Source organism: Artibeus jamaicensis, unplaced genomic scaffold (genome assembly GCF_021234435.1).
Source record: "Artibeus jamaicensis isolate MK-2021 breed Jamaican fruit bat unplaced genomic scaffold, CSHL_Jam_final contig_793, whole genome shotgun sequence".
Lineage (NCBI taxonomy): Eukaryota > Metazoa > Chordata > Mammalia > Chiroptera > Phyllostomidae > Artibeus > Artibeus jamaicensis.
Window position 1 is genome coordinate 10,609,438 of NW_026521975.1, and position 20,830 is coordinate 10,630,267.

Genomic DNA, 20,830 nt, shown 5'->3' on the forward strand with positions numbered 1-20,830 from the left:
TATCAATTACTTAAGCCAGTAGCGCGGTTAATAAGAGCTAATAAAGTACTTTGTAAACCAGACAGAACTACATAAATTCTTGCCGAAGTTAGTCATTCCCCCTGGACCAGTTCCTGCCCAGCAGTGGTGCGCACGCATCAAGTCCCGGCTAAGGGCGGCCCTGTTGCCCTGGCAACGGTTTCCCAGCTTAGTGCAGCAACGCACCAGGCCTTCATCGCGAGATACACCGGGCCCAGAAGCCTTTCTGAGCTTTTATCTTTCTGGCCATGGCTTCGGCGCCTCTTACGTCCTTTGGTGTAGGCGCGTCTTACTCTGCAGGCGACGGGTTACCTGAGACCGAGAAGAACTCTGGGGAGTCAGAGAACACCTATATTCTGAGGCCCATTTTCCAGCAAAGGCGGGTAGCAGACGGGTTGTGGTGGGGTGACTTGCGAGAGTGGGTGTTGGGAAGGCCCCCGCCAAAACAGCGGGGCCGGGCTGGCGGGTGGCTGGAGAGGGCTGATGAAGGAGGGGCGAGTTGCGGGGAGAGGGGCGCTGTCCTTCTTGGGCTTAAGCTGCAGGGGGCAGCAGAGGACCCTACCTGTCCTTGCAGTATTGGAGCGGGGTGAGGGTGGTTGGTTCGGGCCTAGGGGACCCAGGACGTGGGCACAGGGGAAAGGGGAATGGATGGAAAGGAGAGGAGCAGGAAACAAACATCTTTTTGAAGGTTGCTGTGTGCATACGTGTGCCAGCACAACTTACTCCTCCTCAAGGGTAGGGACCCACTCACAAAACCGGAATTATCTCCTAGAGGGTGGGCCCATTGTAGTACAGGCTTCCCTGGCTAGGTGACTGTTCTAGGAACCCATCTGCATCCGTGTACCAACTGGCATTGTTATGAGATGGGGTGTTTGGCTTCAGTGAATTACTTTTGAAGACTCAACCATTTGCCCATTGTATGATGGATGATTTACCAGCGCACCTTTCCACATCAATGCTGAGTGCTCATCAGTTTTGTTTTGTTTTGTTTTTACCAAAAAAACCGGTATGACCCCTGTGCCCCATCCTCCCTGTTCACCTGATCTCATCCCGAGTGACTTTTTTGTTGTTTCCCCGGGTGAAAAGAGTTCTCAAAGGGAAATATTTTGCAGATGTGGAAGAGGTGAAACAAAAAATGGCAGGAGCACAAAAAGACATCAAAATCATTGAGTTCAAAAACTGTTTTGAGTGGTGGGGAAGATGTGTTGGTAGGTGTATTGCAGGGGAGAGAGTACTTTGAAGGTGACCGAAGTTTAAAACATGCAGGAATAAATACACAGTTTTTTAATAAATAAGTTTTGTGGGGGGGTTTTTTGTGTGTGTCCCTCATATGTGGAGGCCCTTTGCCTGCTAGGCTACCCTCATACCTTCCCAAAATTAAGGCACACGGAAGAGTGCAGAGGACAGTCTATTAGGTCTGTAGGCTACATCACTAACTTCATTTCCACGAGATTAAAAAAAATTTTAAGTAAAAGATTTCCCAAGCCCCTCCTATGTTTCGTGAAACCAGATTGTTGGCAAATTTCAGAAGCCGGGAACTTTGGTTATAATGTGATCGAGCATTTCACACAGCAGTTTTCTGATGGGTGGAATGGACATTAAAAAAACAGATGTGTTCAGTTATCTTTGTAAAAGATTCTAAATGTATGGCATGTCATTTGCCTGTGTTTTTGCTGTAAAACAGTACAGAGCATGATTCACAAAATATATGTATTATGTGAGAATAATCCTATGGAATGATTTAGGACATGTTTGAAAAAAACTTTTAACATTTACTGAGAATGAAAAAGGCTTAAAGGAAGAGCCAGATAAAGTATGTTTATTAATAGGTAGACCACATTTTGAACATATCAAATCCTACAAGTTTGTCAATGACTCTGAAGTGTCATCTGTGAGAATAAAACAGGCAAGAGACCAAAGAAAATACTGTTAAAATGTAGTAAGGGACCACTAGTACTACCAAATATTAAACCACATTATCAACTCAGAAAACTTGAAACATTCTGGTGACTTGGCACATGATAGACAAATCATCTTTAGAATATATATGCCAGAAAAGGGACTTAGAATTATAAAATATGAGAAATACAATGGAAATGTTAATGGCATTTTTAGGATGGTGAAATTAGGGAAGATTTTTTTCTCTGCCTTCATTTATTCAATGATCTCTTTCTTCAAAAAAATCTATTGTCTACTGTGTGCTGAGTGCTCTTCTAAGCAATAGGGATTCCTGTCCTCTTTACGGGCTAGCTAGGGTAAAGGACAACAAACAAGATAAATAAATGGACCACACTGTGTATCAGATTGTAATAAGAGATATAAAGTGATATGGTAAGAGGGTGGTTTGAAATTTTAGAGAGGGTGCCTCAGAAAAGTGACTTGTCTAAAAACTTGAAAGAAGTGAGGGAGCCAGCTATGCATCAAGGGGGAAACTGAAGTAAAGGCAGAGGTTGGCAGTAAGTGCAGAAGCACTGAAGTGTGCATGCCTGGTGTGGTTAGAGAACATCGTGAAGGCCTGTGGGGCCCACGTGGAGAGAACTAGGGGGAAAGTAGTAGGAAAGAAGGTCAGAGAGTTTGGTAGGGTGGGTCAAATGCGACTTGCAAATCACAGTTAGGTTATTGCTTTTATTCTGAGTGATGTAGGAACTATGTGGGGTGTTTTGCATAGAGGAGTGTCATGATCTGACATTAAGTTTAATGGGACCAGTCCAGTTGCTATGTTGAGAACGGGATTTGGGGACAAAGGCAGACACAGAGACTTGTTAGGATGCCATTGTAGTCCAGGCAGGCAAGCAGTAATGGTAGCATGGAGCAAGGTCATAGGGGTTGGGTGATGAAAGTGATTGACTTTTAGATTATTTTGAAGGTAGAACTGATAATATTTGCTCATGAATGGGATATGGGCTGTGAGAGAGATAGGCAACAAGACTGACACCAAGGTTTTAGGCTTGACCATCTGGAAGAATGGAGTTGCCACTGACTTGAGATGGAAGTGACTGCGGCTGGATCTGGTTTGGGGAAAGGAGACAATCAGAAGCTCAGTGTTGCATGTATCAACTTTGAGTTGCCTAGTAGACATCTGGGCGGAATATGTGTTAGAATATGTGACTTGAAGTTCAGGGAAGAGATAAGATTTGTTTTCTTAACTTGTTTTTTAAATTACTTTTATAATAATATGAAAAAGAAAGATTAAAGGGTTCTAATGACAAAAAGCTGGAGGAATTTGAGCTGTGAAGGTAAGTGGGGTTTTGTAGTTAACTAATTAGTTGTTTCAAACTGTTTCATTCAGGTTCAGACCCTCTGTGGTTAAAGACTGTATCCATGCTGTACTCAAGGAAGAGCTGGCAAATGCTGAATACTCTCCAGAGGAAATGCCTCAGCTCACAAAACGTTTATCAGAAAATATTAAAGATAAATTAAAAGGTAATAATTAGAAATGACTTGTTCCCTTCAAACGTTGAGTTTTATCCATTTGTGTCCTTCCCCAGCTTTTTTTTTTTAAGGATTTATTTATTTATTTTAGACAGAGTGGGAAAGGGAGGAAGAAAGAGAGGGAAAGAAACATCAATGTGTGGTTGCTTCTCACACGCACGACCCCAGTGGGGACCCAGCCCACAAGCCAGGCATGTGCCCTGACTGGGAATCAAACCCGGGATCTTTTGGTTCTAGGCAGGTGCTCTATCCACTGCCACACCAGCCAGGGCTCCTTCTCCATCTTTGAACAAGGGACATAAATGTGCATTCTGTTAAAGACACATTTTTCTTTAATGTCTAGTCTTCTCAGTTATTTAGTAACTTCTTGTATAGGTTTTTGCATATGGTGGGAAGGAATAAAGATTTGAAATAACACATTGTATGGAACCACACTATTCAGGAAACCCAAGTATGCAGAAAATCCAGGAAGTATGGGAGCTCCTTCCCCCCAAAATTCTTGGTTGTTTTTTCCCACCAAGGTATCAATTTCTCTGCATGTCATTCAGCACCCTTTTAGTCTGACCTTGGTCAGTCCTTCCAGCTGAATCCTTACTACTCGTCCTACTCAGCCCTCCATTCTTGCCACACTGCACATGTGCAGAGCAAATCTTGTGCTTTTCCTGCCTGTTCTTTATCTGTGTCTTGGTCTCTCTTTTATTAAAAACGTTATGCCATCAGAAAAGTCCTTTAAAAATTTTTTTTGGAGAGAAGAAATGTCTCTGTAATAATAATGCATTTTCATTGTAATAAACCTGGACAGTGTAGTCCACAGATATATTTCCCCACAGATAAGGAGGCTTTCCCTTACCTGTGGGGATGTATTCTATAATCCCCTGTGGATGCCAGAAACCATGGGTAGTACTAAAATCTATATATACTATGCTTTTTACTATACATACATATTTATGATAAAATTTAATTAATAAATTAGACACAGTATGATGAACAAAAATAACTAATAATAAAATAGGGCATTTGTCACAATATATTATAATGAAAGTTATGTGAATGTGGTGGTATCTTTCTGTCTATCAAAATGTCATGTTGTGCTGTACTCACCTTTTTGCTTAAAGGAAGCACTTTACAGCTTCTCTGTGACATATCCAAACGGCCAGCATCACTACTTTCGCGCTTTGGGCCATTATTTAGTAAAGTTAGGGTGACTTGCACACAGGCACTGCAGCACCACTACAGTGGATCTGATCATGGAGACGGCTACTGAGTGACTAATGGGTGGGTATTGAATACAGTCTGGGTGCCATGGACAAAGGAATGGTTCCAGGCCTGGGCGGGGTGGAGTGGGTCAGTGTGAGATTTCATGATGTTCTTCAGATAGTTTCACAATTTAAAGCTTATGTATTATTTATGGAATTTTCCATTTGATATTTTCTATTGTGGTTGACCATGGGAAATTGAAACTGCAGAGAGCAAAACTGTGGATAAGGGGTACTACTGTACACATAAAGTTTTTAAAAAGATTTTATTTATTTTTAGAGAGGGAAAAGGAGGAAGAAAGAAAGGGAAAGAAACATCAGTATGCAAAAGAAACAGATCAGTAGTCTCTCTCATGCCCCCAACTGGGGGACCTGGCCCACAGCCTGGGCATGTGCCCTGACTGGGAATCCAACTCGCCACCTTTCCATGTGTAGGCCGGTGCTCAGTCCACTGACCCACACCAGCCAGGGCTCTTGTGGTCATTTTAAAACAGTAATTCAGTTTTCAGTTGTGTCCGTTTTGTCTGTTACCATTTTAAATTTATTAGTCCTACATTGCTATTTTTCGGGTATTCTCTTTGTTTCCTGGAGTTTCAATTTCCCTTTTTATCTTTCTGTTGTATTATAATCTGATCGAGTTCCTATTTTATTGAATTTAAGAGCTTACATTGTTATATATTGTGAATCAGTTGTGAAGAATTTCTTTGTTTCTTGATTTATATAACTCCTAGGTTGATTTTTCCCCTTAAACAATATGTTTCTTTCTTTCTTGTTATTCTTTTGTTTTTGCTATTGTACCTTGCATATTGCTATTCAGATTCTTTTTATTTTGTTATGATGTGCTGTGGGTGATTTTTTTATTAAACTCTCCTCCCACTGTATTTAAGACTATTTTTCTCCCAGAACTATGATTTAAGGGCTAAATATTTAATATTCTAGCCATACTGCTAAAGCATGGGTATAAGAAAAGGAGGAAGAGAAATGGGTAGAGAAAGGAGGAAGCTCAGCCAAGCCATGTACAGTATTTTTAAAAGAGTAACTTGGGCTGTGACTTCTGAGATTTTTTTTTTAAAGATTTTATTTATTTATTTTATTTATTTTTAGAGAGAGGGGAGGAAGGGAGAAAGAAAGGGAGAATAACATTGATGTGAGAAAGAAACAACTGATTGGTTGCCTCTCATACGTGCCCCAACCAGGGACTGAACTCAACACCCAGGCATGTGCCCTCATCAAGATTTGAGGGGAGTGGGCTGGGATGGGAGTAAAGAGCAGAAAACTATACTTGAACAACAATTAAAATAAAAAAAATATGTATATAAAAAAAGATTTGAACTGGTGACTTTTTTTTTTTGCTGCACAGGATGATGCCCAATCAACTGAGCTACACTGGTCAGGGCTTTTCTGAGATTTTGTTAAGTATCCTGAGTGGATACCTGTAGTGTTCAGAGTGTTTGCCTAATTTACTGTATAATACTGAAGATTTTACTTTCATCAGAGAGAGTGGGCTGTGTTTCAACTTTGCCCATTTCACATTTCGCTGTTACTGTTTCTAGTGTTCATTGGTCAGAAAATGGGGAAGATAAAGATGCTCATTCATTTTCTTCTCTCTAGATTTGTTGTTAGTGAGAATTTTCAGGATTTTGTGTGTCTAAGGTTACATACTTACAAGCTTACAATTAGAATTTTTCCTCAGTTCTGACTCTCAGGCTTATTGTCATGCTCAGTACATGCTTATAGACTGAACACTTATGTTCCTTTTCAGGCACCTTCATTAAGTAATTTTACCATATATTTGCTTATAGATAACTTTCTAATTTTTTCTTTCTAGAAATGGGATTTGACAGATATAAAATGGTGGTGCAAGTAGTGATTGGAGAACAAAGAGGTGAAGGAGTATTGTGAGTAATTGGTTTTTCATTCTTGTTTTTATTATCCTCTTGATGATTCAGTAAGATTGTGTCTTTTCAAGAGTGAGAGGAAAGGACAGTATAACATAATGCAGCTGTAAACTCAAGAGATCCTGGTGCTGAACAGTGAGGTCCACAGTCCAAGTGAGCTCCGTGGGGTAATTCACTTTCACAGTGTCTGCGGTCTAGTAGGTCTTTTGGGTTTATGTATATGAGTTCTGTGCAGAAGTACCCAGTCATGTACTATGAAAATCAAAGAAATTTATTGAAAAAGATACAAGAAACATTGTACATAGGACAATGATGCCCCAGTCTCCTTCAAAGTAGGCACCTTGGGACCTCACATAGTTCTCCCAATTGCCATTAGCTGTCCATCATATTTTCCTGAATCTCATCAATGGTCTGAAATCTCTTTCCTTCTAAAGATGATTTTAGTTTTGAGAAAAGCCAGAAAGTTGCAGGGTGTCAAATCTGGGCTGTAGCAGGGCTGAGTCATCTGGGTGATTTGACGTGTTGCCAAAAAACTCTGTACAAGATGTGATGCATGAGCAGGTGCATTATCATGATGAAGCTGCTAATCACTAGTTGCCCATAGCTTCGGCCTTCTGAATCATCCATATAGTTTCTGCGGAGGAATGTTCAAGCTTAATGTGAAATTTGATACAGATTCATTGCTCTATTTGCTCAGTCATTTTGAACACGACAGCCACACAGTGCACATGCTCACTCAATGGCATCTACCACCTCCACTGACTAGTACAGTGAAGTCATCGTTGTTCACATATGCACATTCCATTCCACTCTCCTTGGCTGCCAGATTACATCAATGTTGTGCAATTCATCCTTGTCACATTGATAATGGCTGGAGTTTTTCCAGACAGACCTTGTATATGTTCCCAAAGAAAGTATGGGATTATGTATATACATTTCCTTCCATATTTCTTGTTGCTTTTTTTGGCCCTACCATTATCCAAAATTAATTACTTTAAAATTGTCTGAGACCTCCTTATTAGCAAATCTAAAGGTCTTTCTTAGCTCTTGTAATGGCCTGGGCTTCTGTTTCTTAAAATTCACTTTGGTTTTATTGGCCCTGATGTCAAGACTTACCTAACTTATTTCTTTCCTTTTTTCTAACTGATTATTCTCTTTCCTTCACTGGTTCTTCTTTATGCCCTGGATCCCCAGCTGTCAGCTTTATTCAAGGCTCAATTCTTATTCTTCTGCTCTTCTGTATGCTTTCTCAATGAGCTCGTTCATTCTCATGACCTCAAATTATCATTTCTGTATTGGTGAGGTTCAGTATATGTATTTCTTGTCTTTTCCTATGCCATAGTGTTAATCTGCTGTTACCATTTGTGTCTTGCATGATAGTATTTTGTAAGAAAGTACTGAAATACTTGTTGAGTGAATTTTTTAAATACCTTGTAGATATTATGACTGAGAATTTCCACTATAGAAAGTTAGATTTGAACGGGACCGCAGATACTGGGCTGACCAAAAAAGTTCATTTAGTTTTTTCTGTAAAATAAAAGACACATTTTTCATTTCACCAATAACTTTACCGATTTGGATATTTTGAGTATGTTGGCTATTTCCTGTATTGTATAACTTTGATTGTTCTTAATTAATGTCTCAGTTTGATCACTGTCAACCTCAGCTGGTCTACCCAACTGTGGAGCCATCCAGCAAAAAATCTCCAGCACAAAACTTCGCAAACCACTTTTGACTTGTTCAGTCAGTCACCGTACCTTCTCCACAAATATTTTTTTTGTTTCAGTTGCATTTTTACCTTTCTTGAAATAATAAAGCATAATATGCTGAAAAATGTTGCGTATTTTCTTCCATCTTTAATGTTAAAATGGCTGCACAAAACCTCACCAATTTTGATAAGTTTTTAATAAAATTCATGCTGATATGACAGCTGTCACAATACAGTCTAACAAAATTGTTTCAAATGAAGTTAAAGACAACTAAGCACTACTAGAGCCATCTTATGGAAAAAACAAACTTTTTGGTCAATCCAATATTTTCTAGTGTCTAGTCTTCCTATTTTCTGATGACACTTGGGAGATTCAGCATGATTTGCTTGAAATTATAGATACGGCTGGTGGTAGGGTTATTAATAGAATCCACCCTTCTGACTCCTAGCACAGTACTCTTCACCACCATCTTCTTAAAGGCTTCAGAAGATTTTCTCACCACAGAAACAGTAAGTGTTTCACTAAGAAACACTTTACTGTTCTGTCACTTCAGACTCAAAATGTTAAGAGTTCCAAATGTCTTTTTCCTTCTTTTCCTTAAATCAGCTTGTCATTTTAATTTCTTTGTCTCTCACAGTATTACCAGGGTTCTTCTTTTATTCTAGTTAGCCATTAATCTCTCCCATTGCCGTGCACTGTAACCTGGATTCCAGGATTACTGAGCAGCCCCTTATCAGCACTTCTTGACTCTGATCTCTCTCCTCTACAATTCACTTTGCATGCCAGACCAGTCTCCCAAGAGTGCACCTTATTTTCTTTCCACAAACTCTATATAGAGTTTATTTCAAACCCTGTGGAAGTATAAACTCCTTTCAATTGACTTGGTTAAATGGGATCAGGCCCAACTCTAGAGCTTGGAATACAAGGCCTCCCCCACCCCACTTTAAAATTTTGATTGTCTAAACTTTCAAACATATGCAAATGTGTAGGGACTAAGGAATTCCCGTGGATCTATTACTGGGCTTCAAAGGTTATCAATACATACCTATGTTGTTTCATTTATACACCCACCTACTCTCCCTGCCCCACCAGATTATTCTGAAGCAAATTCCAGTCATCATACCATGTCATCTGTAAATACAATAGTATATATCTCTAAAATATAAAGACCCTTTAACATAATAAAATATCACATCTAAATATTGTTAGTCCTTAATATCATGTAATATCAGTTCACACTCAAATATCCCCAGTTGTATATATATGTGTACTGTATGTGTATGTATGTGTATATATGTATATAGTTTATGGTTTGCTCAAATCAGGATCCAAAGTCCACACATTATATTTGGTTGATACATCTCTTAAATTCTTTTAATATATCATTTATTTCCCTCTTTTTGATCTCTCTCTCTCTCTTTTTACCTTAACATTTACTTGTTGAAGAAATTGGGTGGTTTGTCCTGTAGAGAGCCCTATATTCTGACATTTGCTGATTGTATTCCCATGGTATTGTTTCCTATTTCTTCTGTCTAAGTAGTTAAATATAGTCTTAGTGAGAGGTTTGGGTTTTGGGGAAGGATATTACATAGGTGTTTAGTATACATCCTATTGCATCTCACTAGGAGGCACAAAATGTCTGGTTGGTTGGTCCTTGTTTTAATTGTTAAGATTGGTCATGGAGTTCAGATGTTGTCAGGTAGATGCATCTGTTATAAAGTTCGCCAGCAGCTTTATCATTAATGGTTTTAGCAGCCTGTCCTAGATCCAGTATTCCCCAGACATTACAAAATGCTGATCTTCTAGTTCTACTATTCTTTGATTATTAGCTGGAATTCTATTAAGAATCATGTTTCTTTCAACTATTTCATTGCAGCGAGGTATAGTTTGTATAGGAAAGAAAGGATAAGTTTAATAATTTTCAGAATAATGAATTGGTTCTCCAGTGTCCTCCAAAGGTTACTAATGAGTTTTTTTTCTATCTATGAACGCATGTTGTTAAATATATTTGCTATGTTTAAATCCATTGTGGTTATTATCCTTATTGAGGTTCAGATTGTCGTGTCTTTTGCCATTGGTAGTTTCTTCATTTTAACTCCTGATCCTTTTTATTTCTTTTCCTTAAAAAAACCCACAAAACATAAGGTTTATTTCTCTTCTCAAAACATACTAGACCAGTAGGAGTCCAAGCCTGGCGGTGCCTCACAGGTGTCAAGGACAGAGATGCTCCTCTCTGTCGCTTGGCTGTGTCCTCATCTGCATGGCTGAAATGGCACAGTACTACATTTACATTCCTTAAGGGAAAGAGATAGAAGGAAAGATATGTGCCTTTCCTTTTTCAGCACTTTAAAGATGTGATTAAATATCTTTAAAATTGTCTCCTGGTTTCCATTGTTTCCGTAGTCAGCTGTAACTCTTACTACTCTTCCTTCGGAAGTGGTATGTCTATTTTCTTCCTAGCCACATTAAAATGTTTTTCTCATTGTCATTTTACTGTGATGTATATGATTTTCTTTTAATTCATTCATCTTAGGGTTGTCAGAGCTCCTTGAATATTTTTTGTGTCAGTTTGGGGAAATTCTTAGTGTGTGGACAGAGCTGACTCCGTCTTGAATCTAATCTACCTGTTGAACTTCTGAGTGAATGAGTCTGGATCTTTGATCCAGACTCCTCTTTTCTTGGATGTACTCTGGAATGTGTCCAGAGGTTTCAGGCTACTCACAGAGCTTCCATTACTTCTTACTCTGTGGCAAGGAGCTCTAGAAGTTATCTATTTCTTGGTTCACCCTGGCACCAGGGTCTGTTGGTATTTAGCTTCTTTGTTCTCCCTGACCACCCACACAATCCCTTTGGAACATGTAGGTCTGTCTCTGAGTAGGAGTGAAAGAAGCCCACAGTTATAGAGCAGGGAGTTATGATCTATGTCCTTGAAGGCAGAATATATACATAAATTATTTGGAATTGCTCACAGATTTATCTCTTTTTAATTAATTAATTTATTCAGTAATGGATTATAATCTACTACTTTATTTTATTGCTCAAATTATTCCGGTTTGACCATTTGAAGTCTTTCAGTTAACTCCTGTGTCCCTTTGACATACTCTACTGTTGTGAGGGTTTTTTTTAGCACTCCCTTATTTGTTTGCACTATAAGATGCATATTACACATAATCCATATTACAGATTCCCTGCTCCAGCCTAAAATCAGCCATATCTCCAAGAAGCCCTAGTTCAATTTATTGGAGAATGGCTTTAGAAACTAAGATCTGGGTGCTAAGTGTGGCCATTGTCTTTTTAAAATATCACTTCCGGTTTTGGTTCTCTGCCCTCCTTTTTAGACTCCAATTACATGTGTTTATATCTCTTTTACTGTATTCCACATGTCTCTTATGCTCTTGAGTAAATTTTGGGGTTTTTTTGTGTGTGTGTGTGTGCTTCAGTTTGGACACGTTTCTATTGACCTGTCTTTTATTTGATTAATTCTCTTTTGTGTGTAATCTGCTGTTAAACCCATTTACAGTTAAGCGAGAGCTCAGCACTGCTGCCTGGTAGAAACCAGGTGCCAGGCGGGATAAAACAAGGTGGAGGCCGGATTTGGCCCAAGGGCCTTGTGTTTGCCACCTGTGAGATAGAGTATGGGCTGTTTACCTTAATCCAATGGGGTCCTGAGCTGAGTTTAGGTTGGATTCCAGTTTTGATAAAGCTCTATGTTCAGTTCACCCTTCTTTCTTGAAGATGGCTCTCCAGAGCTCCCAACCAAGAATCTGAAGTATTCATTTGAAATCCACTCCGGCAAGTATTGACTTTTAGTCCTAATTTCCTCAGCATAAAACTACTCTTATTTCAGAGTGTTTTTCCTTAGTGTATTAAATTTCTTATTACTGCTATAATAAATTACAAACCAGGTGGCTTAAAACAGCACAATATATTATTTTACAGTTCTGGAGGTCATAAATCCAAAATGGGTTTAATTAAACTAAAATCAAGGTGTTTAGTCTGGCAGGGCTGTATTAATTCTGGAGGCTCTAGTGGAGAATCTATTCTTTTGCCTATTCCAGCTTTTAGAGGCTGCCTGCATTCCTGCTTATAAACCATTCCTGCATCTTCAAAACCAGCAGCATACTATCTTCAAATATCTGACTCTGGCCCACCTGTCTCCCTCTTTCTTTTGTAAGGACCTTGTGATTACATTGAGCCCACCTGGATAATCCAGGATACTCTCTACATCCCAAGATCCTTAACTCAATCATATATGTAAAACCCTTCTTGCCATGTATTATAACATATTCCTAGCTTCTGGGGTTTAGGGCATAGACATACTTGGTGGGAGGCTATTATTTTGCCCACCACACTTAGTTTTTTAGGTTCCTGCGTACGCAGTTTCAAAGTTCAGCACATGTTGAGGAGAAACCTACCACGTAATGTTAAGGCTCAGTTCTGCTCTCTTCTTTTTTACAGGGATCTTGGTCCTTCAGGTCTCCAGTTTTTTCTCCCTAGCCCTGCAAGATTGCCAGCAGTCCTGATGGTTTATTTTTCCCTCAGTAATTGGTCCTTTACCTCAATAAAACCTATATTCTTAGCCTCTTGCCATGTGCCCAGAGTTGGCAAACACCCTACTAGGGGAGAACTCGTGTTCAGAGTATTCCCAACCTATATCTATGGGTTGTACATGTAAGTTCTTTGAATTCTGTTTCCTATACCATTTTGACCTCTCCCTGTGTATTTTATGCCTACCAATTATGCTTCTTATTCCCTGTACCTTTTCCCACATTTCTCCCCTCCCCTTCTCCACTGAACCCTCCATGTGATGCCCATTTCTCTGATTCTGTTCCTGTTCTGGCTGTTTGCTTAGTTTTTGTTTTTCTTTTTTTAGGTTCATTTGCTGGTAGTTCGTTACCATTTTACTGTTCATAGTTTTTGATCTTCTTCAATTTCTTAGATAAGTCCCTTTAACATTTCATATAGTAAGGGTTTGGTGATGCCAAGTCCTTACTATATGAACTTGACCTTATCTGGGAAGTACTTTACCTGCCCTTACATTCTAAATGATAGCTTTGCTAGATAGAGTAATCTTGGATGTAGGCCCTTGCCTTTCATGACTTGGAATACTTCTTTCCAGCCCCTTCTTACTTGTAAAATTTCTTTTGAGAAATCAGCTGATAGCCTTATGGTCACTCCTTTGTAGGTAACTTTTCCCTTTTCTCTTGCTGCTTTTAAGATTGCCTCTTTGTCTTTAATCTTGGGTAACTCGATGATGATGTGTCTTGGTGTGTTCCTCTTTGGGTCCAACTTCTTTGGGACTCTGTGGGCTTCCTGGACTTCCTAGAAGTCTGTTTTCTTCACCAGATTGGAGAAGTTTTCCTTCATTATTTGTTCAAATAAGTTTTCAATTTCTTGCTGTTGTTCTTCTTCCAGCACCCCTATAATTCAGATACTGGAATGTTTAAAGTCGTCCAGGAGGTTCCTAAGCTTCTCTTTATTTTTTTGAATTCTTGTTTCTCCATTCTGTTCTGGTTGAATGTTATTTCTTCCTTCTGGTCCAAATTGATGATTTGAATTCTTGTTTCCTCCCTGTCACTGTTGGTTCCTTGAATATTTTGCTTTGTTCCACTTTGGGTAGCCTTCATTCGTTCTTTCATTTTGTGACCAAGCTCAATCAGTTCTATGAGCATTTTGATTACCAGGGCTTTGAACTCTCCATCAGAGAGGTTGGCTGTCTCCTCACCACTTAGCTCTCTTTCTGGAGTTTTGCTCTGTTCTTTCATTTAGGCCCTATTTCTTAGTCTCAGCACACCTGTTAAGTTTTGAGGGGGTGGGACCTTAGGTATTCACCAGGGCAGAGCAACTCTCCTTGCTGCACTGTGGCACTGCGGCACTGCCTGTGGGGGAGGGGCCAAAGAGGGAACAAAGCAGCTCACCTGCTCTGCTCTTGTCCCACTTTCCAACCAGTATGTGAGACTGAGAGTTTCTCCCACTGCAGCAACCCTGCTGTAGTCCACAGCCAGCTCTGAGTCTCAGTTTCCTGTTCAGCCAGTCCCGCCCACACAGTCTGCCACTTCACCTTGGGTCCTTCCAGCCCTCCCTGCCTGCAGAGTCCACCACCTTGCTGTGGGTTCTCTCCATCTGCTTTTCTTACCTGTCTGGTTGGTCTGGTTAACTGTTGCTTTAATTCCTTGCTTGTCAGAGTTCCATGCAGTTTGGTTTTCTGGCACTTCTGGTAATCAAAATGCTGGACTTACTTCAGATTGGTTGTTATCCTCCTTTTGGTTGTTCGAGGAAGCAAAGGGTTTCTACCTACGCCTCTATCTTGGGCAGAACTCTAAATAAATACTTATTGATTGATCAATTAAGCAGATTGACATTATTTCATAGTTACTTTCGAAGCTTGGAAATAGGTAGCATTTTCTTTATTTAAGAATGTGTAAAATATTAGGTCAGGGGGAGCTCGTCTATGTAAAACTTTTTTAAAAGGTTTCAAAAATGAAGCAATGTAATATGGTATTTGTATATCCTTTGCTACAGACTTGAAGCTAAATTGCCTAGGTTCAAAGTGAAGCTTTATCAGTTACTATCTGAATGACCTTGGACAAGTTTATTTAATTTCTCTGACCCTCAGTTTTCATGTTTATTAAATGGATATAGTAATAGTATCTACCTCATAGGATCAAGTGAGTTAATGCATGTTAAACACTTACGCCAGAGGCTGGCACAAAGTAAGCACTCAGTGTTATTGACCAGTCATACATATATATTTAATGAAAAAATGTAAAACATTTTAATTACTTTTGAAACCTAATATTATATTGTAAACATCTTTTCATGTTCTTGAGTTATTTTGTAAAAAAAAAAATCTTTAATGGCTGCATAGAATTTCATTGCCAAGAAATACCCTAATTTCATCTACCAATCTCATACTACTGGGAATTTAAATTGTTTGCATTTTTTAATTGTTTTTTATTCTGACTGACATTTTTTCTTACCCCAGAACTGGAGAGGGGAATGGCCAAATTGAGAATTTAAAGGCAGCATAACATCCTGTAGAGATAATACTGGACATAAGTCTGAGGTGTTATTTCCTTTAAAAGTCACACACAGATATCTAAGCTGAAGTAATCTATATAACAGAACTTCCCACACAGAATACCAAAGACTTCAAGGTAGTAACCCCTTTAGTCATTAGACAGCTAGTCAGAGTCTGAGGCTGCTAGATCCCTGGGCTGGTCACCTCCCATTGCAAGCAACCTTATATGTGACTCCAGTCCCTTTTGGTTTACCCAGTATTCTCTGTTGTAAAATAGGCTTTTCTGTTTGCCAACCTGTGAAAAGGTTTCCGAGCACTGATCTAAAAGAATGTATTATCAAGGAAAACTTTTGCTGCTGGTAGATATATGTGATTCAGATCTGTGTCGTATTGCTGATAGTTCTCCATCCTTTGACTTTTCAGTATGGCCGCTCGCTGTTTCTGGGATGCCGACACTGACAACTACACTCATGACATTTTCATGAATGTAAGTCTATTTGAGAACCCCTTCTTCCTTTCAAAGGAGACAGGAGCATTTCAAATGAAATTACTTAATATTTATTGAGATGCGAGGACTCTAATTTAATCTTAGACATTTATCTTAGACTCCGTCTAGATGAGATAACTTTACTGTTCTCTTTTGTGTTACTAAAGCAGAAACCTAGTGTGCTGCTTATAGGCAAGGATACAGATGTGTACAGATGATATAACTCTTCACAAGTTTTAATTTGGGAATAGGATATTGTTTAGTGCTAATAGAAACATAGCACTTTGCTAAGCTGCAAAGAAATTTGGGTGGCAGGGATTCCATGAGCAAAGGTGATTTTTCTTCCAGTAACCAAATTAATTACTTTATCTTCTTAAAAAATCCTTACTCTAGGATATATTTTTTAAAAATTGATTTTAGAGAAAGAGGAAGGAAGAGAGTGAGAGAGAGAGGAGAGGGAAAGAGAAGGAGAGAGATAAATACATAAATAAGTAAGTAAGTAAATAAGTAAGTAATATCAGAAACATCAATGTAAAAGAGAAACATTGATAGTTGCCTGGGAGATTGAACCTGATACCTAGGTATGTGCTCTGACCAGGGATTGAACCCACAATTTTTTGGTGTATGGGACAATGCTACAACCAACTAAGCCATCAAGCCAGGGTTAATTACTTTATCTTAAAGCTATTTCTCAAAACTAGGCAAAAAAAGAGGAATTTTTTTAAAAGAGGTTTCATTTAAACATGGGTTAAGTGTTTGACATAAATGTTTTATAAATTTTAATAATGTTTTATACTTGATTCCTCTATCCAAATCTCTGAGGTTGTGAATTAGTAGAGTCAGAATTAAGTATAGTAGTGTAGAACAGAAACTGGACTGGAGTAATTAGAAGAGAGGTTCCATTCCAGCTCTGTAACTTTGTAATTAATGACTTTAGGTAAGTGATTGGACTTTTGTTTGATTGTATCAGTAACATTAAGAAACTGTACTGTATTTTCCCAAAGACCAGCTGTGGCTGCCTAAGAATTATTTGAGAAACTTGTTTAAAATACAGAGATGGTGGGACTGTACTCAAGTAGATTCTAATCAAATAAGTTAGGGGTTGGATCAGTGAATCTGAATTTTTAAAAAATGCTCCCCACATGGTTATGCTTACTGCCAGATTTGAAAGCTGCCCGTGTAATAGATCTTAAGGTACCTTTAGGCTGTAAAATTCTGTGGTCCTATCAGAGTTTCATATTATGCTCAACTACCTGAGGGATCAGGGGTTGAATGGTGGGAAGTATTATGTAAACCTTCATTTATCAGGTCTCTGGGGAAAGGGTCAAGTTAAGGTGATAGTTTTTCCTGCGTTTTGGAAGTTAAAATTTTGTATTTCCCTGAGTCCTTATACAATACAAATTTAACAGCTAATTCTGAGCTCCCATTATGTGCCAATCTCTGTACTGGAGGTACTAGGAATAAAATGAGGAATAAGACAGGCATGGCTATTGCCTGTAGAGAGCTTATAAACAGCTGGGGCCAGATAATACTCATATTGACAGATATATAGTATAAAACTTTAGTTATCAATTATTACTTAAAGTTGCCAGGGTTGAGTTTTAGAACACAGGGTTAGTGGATGAAGTATCTAAAAATCATTTTTGAGAGCGTGGTTTAGCTCGCTGAGTTAGTGTACTGTATCTTTAGTCCAGTTCGTTGAGTGTTTAGGTGTTATTTTCAGAACTTAAAGTAATTTATTATTTGGGAGAAGATCCCAGGAAGCACTAGTAGAGGATGAGGAAGTGAGAGAGGGGAGAGAAAGACATATGCTCTTGAGCTGATAATTGCTGTGGATAACCTGGCTCAATCCTGCTGGAGAACTCTGGGTGACACTATAGAACAGTGCCAATCAAAGTGGTGTCCACAGACTAGTGCCATTCGTTACAGGTCCTTGATGAGGTAAGGACATAAATTGAGTGTAAGGGTATAGAAACTCTTACAGGAATTTGACAAAGTAATTTTATGTCCATTAAACCTAATAATAAAACATTTAGCTTGTATTTGTATGTTTTTTAAATTGTTTTCCTATTTATTTTATTGTATTTTACAAAAGTATTAGTGCATGAGGGGTTGGAAATTAGAGCAAAAACAAAAACAAAAACAGGTCCGTCACCTCAGATAGTACTGTTATAGAACACAGCTCACAGTTACTCCACCCAAGGAGCCAGAGAACTGGGCTAACCAAAGAATTTTGCTTTTGGTTAATAATAGGGCACTTGAGTTCAGAGTTTCTCTCATCACCCTGGGACTGACTGTAGGTGAGGTCAGTAGTGTCAGGATGGGCGGGGTAAGACAAAATGGCAGCTGAACCACAACCCGGAAAAGATGGCTGACGTCAAACCAAAGAGCCGAAAGGGCGGGCTTTATCCGCATAGCAACCTGAGCCCTAGGAGAACCACCAATGATATATTGCCACTTTGTTCAAAGGGGACCAATCCCCAGCTCCCACGAAGACAGCCAACCAAAATAAACCCCACCACATTCCCTGCTTGGGTGCAACTTTCCTGGCCCCACTCTGTGGGCTGGGTAACCTCACTGGGGCGTGCAAACTCCAATTAAGCTCTATACTGCCTAACTTTGCGGCGAATTGGCATTTCTTCCTTGGCGGAGCCTAAGAAAACCTTTCAAGAAGGTCAGGAGTTAGTGAGGTAGGTGGAGTTCCTATAAGAAGTACCTAAAAAGTGTTTTAAGCCCTGGCAGGATATTTCAGTTGGTTAGAGCATCATCTCAATACACCAAGGTTGTGCATACTATCTCCGGTCAGGGCACATACAAGAAGCAACCAGTGAATGTATAAATACGTGGAACAACAAATTGATGTTTCTCTGTCTCCCTTTCTCTCTTCCCCCTTCTCTCCCTCCCTCCTCCTTTCTCTCCCTTCCTCTTTCCCTCTCAGGTCAATGAAAAAAAATTTTTTAAGTATTTTAAACAGTTTAACTGGGATCAGGAAAGCATTTTGATTCTGAGCTAAAAGATGGACAAATGAACTTTATAAATTAACAATAAACATCCAGATACTTTTTACCACTATCCAGAATTTATGAAAAATGCTGTTATTTTATTTAGTTTTATTATTTTTATTATATAAAATAGTTCTTTGGGGTGGGTAATACATTTACTTTAAGAAACTCAAAGCATTTCATATATTATTTCTTTGATAAATCAGGAAAAATGGGAATGCTTATTTTATGACTATGTATTGTATAAAGTTCATTAGTTTGTAGTTTATTTCTACATTTAGAAAATCTAACTATGCATTCTAACATTCTGGATTTGTGTGTGTGTTTTCTGTTTTGTTTGTTTTGTAGGACAGTTTATTCTGTGTCGTGGCAGCATTCGGCTGTTTCTACTATTGAACCTTTGAACTCTGAGAAAAGATAGGACTGTGAAGAAATATGGACTTTTTTATATTGTTAAATATCTTGACAAAATAAACATAAGTTGGCAGTTTGGGCTTATATCTGAGTCTGTTGCGTTTTAGGGCTTATAGTTAGTGTTTTCATTTTGTAATAACCCCCAACTACATTTGGAAAGTAGAGAAAAGTTGGGAAAAATCCATAATTCGGTTCTAAAAAATTATATATACAACTTTGTAACCTGATTTTTTACTTCTCATGCCAAGTGCAGTTTTATGTCATTTTATTTGCATTATGATCTCATAATTTAATAGTTGCATTTATTCTATTAGGTTATACTATTGGTTATTTTTGCCATGTCCTTATTGAAGGACTGAGATTTCTAATTTTTCACTATTACAAATAACACTGAGATGAATTTATTTGTGCATAAAGTTTTTTTCTATATTTTGAGTTGTTGCCTTTACCTGTCACTCATTGTTTTTACTCAGCTCTTTCCACCCTACGCCTTCACAGCTTGTTAACTTAAACATGCATCTGTTTTCTACAGGTTTTTCCAGTGCCAGAGTTTCTGATAAGTCTGAGAGTTTCTAAGCTGTATATGAAATTAGCCCTCCCTTAAGACTCTCTGAAATTATGTTGGTTACTGTCCCAATTCCTACTATCTTTGAAGTGATCTTCTCGTTAGGGCCCCTAGTGTCTTCTCCAGCTAGCTATTATTGGGAGCACCTTAGTCTATAAGCTGACAAGGAAAAAATTCTGAGATGTTCTAAATTAAATTATAGCATCCAGAGAGCGAGAGAGACAGAACAATCAATCTGTTTAATAGCTGTGGACCAGTAAACAAAAGACTGCTCATATTCATTAGTCTCTTGGAACTTCAGATTAACTTCCAGGTGGCTATTCCTGTGATTATTCAAAAAAGACTAGAGCCAGGTGCCTTCCAACCCCAGGAGCCTACACTTCTTGTGTGCATGAGCTTTCTGGACTGTTGCCCATCAATCCAGAGGAACAGACACTTCTTCCTGGTGGGCTCTGTGCCCCTCCCAGAGCTGGCCCCACTTCACCTTCTTTCACCCTTTTTGCCTATAGCTAATAGTAAAGTTTTTCAGACAGTTCACATCGTTCTTTTCAGTCCCACTCCCCAATTGATGAATAAGAAGTGATTGCAAACTCCAGGATGATAGGAATGTAGTATGCTGCTGGGTTAGACTTCAGAGAGAGAGAGAGAGAGAGAGAGAGAGAGAGAGAGAGAGACACTGACTTTTAGCTGTTGGGGTTAAAGTTTTATTTAAAAGAGCCTTGTTCAAATAACTGTGTGAAACTCAAAAGGGAAAGGATCACAGTTTAAATCTTTTTTCTCCCTGGATGCTCCTCAGCAGATACATAAGTGTTTTTCTTCTTAACCACTTTCAAGCATGTAGACAAAAATAAAAATGAGTTAATAAAATATAAAGTTGTTTTACATACTTCTGCCATTACATTGGGTATCTACTTGTCTTACATTTCAGAATCTAAAGGAACCCCTCCAAGATTCATTCTAGCAAAAGAAAACGTTTCTTTTCACCCGGAACCCTGCAGTGTGGTTTCCTGTCAGTGGTCTCCCTCAAA

At 38.8% G+C, this 20,830-nt stretch overlaps 1 protein-coding gene across 1 annotated transcript; it reads left to right on the forward strand.

Annotated features, from left to right (window-relative positions):
• The first annotated feature begins 199 nt into the window (after positions 1 to 199).
• Positions 200 to 19,310, forward strand: DYNLT2B (dynein light chain Tctex-type 2B). The gene is made up of 5 exons (XM_037147411.2): positions 200 to 397; positions 3,308 to 3,441; positions 6,535 to 6,604; positions 15,758 to 15,821; positions 19,172 to 19,310. The coding sequence occupies exons 1-5, from the start codon at positions 267 to 269 to the stop codon at positions 19,217 to 19,219; spliced, it is 447 nt and encodes a 148-aa protein (XP_037003306.2). The 5' UTR covers positions 200 to 266; the 3' UTR covers positions 19,220 to 19,310.
• The last annotated feature ends 1,520 nt before the right edge of the window (positions 19,311 to 20,830 follow it).

Excerpts from the sequence above, each read along its gene's own strand:
- DYNLT2B (XM_037147411.2), top strand. The coding sequence starts at position 267 with ATGGCTTCGGCGCCTCTTACGTCCTTTGGTGTAGGCGCGTCTTACTCT. Across the intron at positions 3,442-6,534 it reads TATTAAAGATAAATTAAAAG|AAATGGGATTTGACAGATAT; the intron begins GTAATAATTAGA and ends TTTTCTTTCTAG. Across the intron at positions 15,822-19,171 it reads CTCATGACATTTTCATGAAT|GACAGTTTATTCTGTGTCGT; the intron begins GTAAGTCTATTT and ends TTTGTTTTGTAG.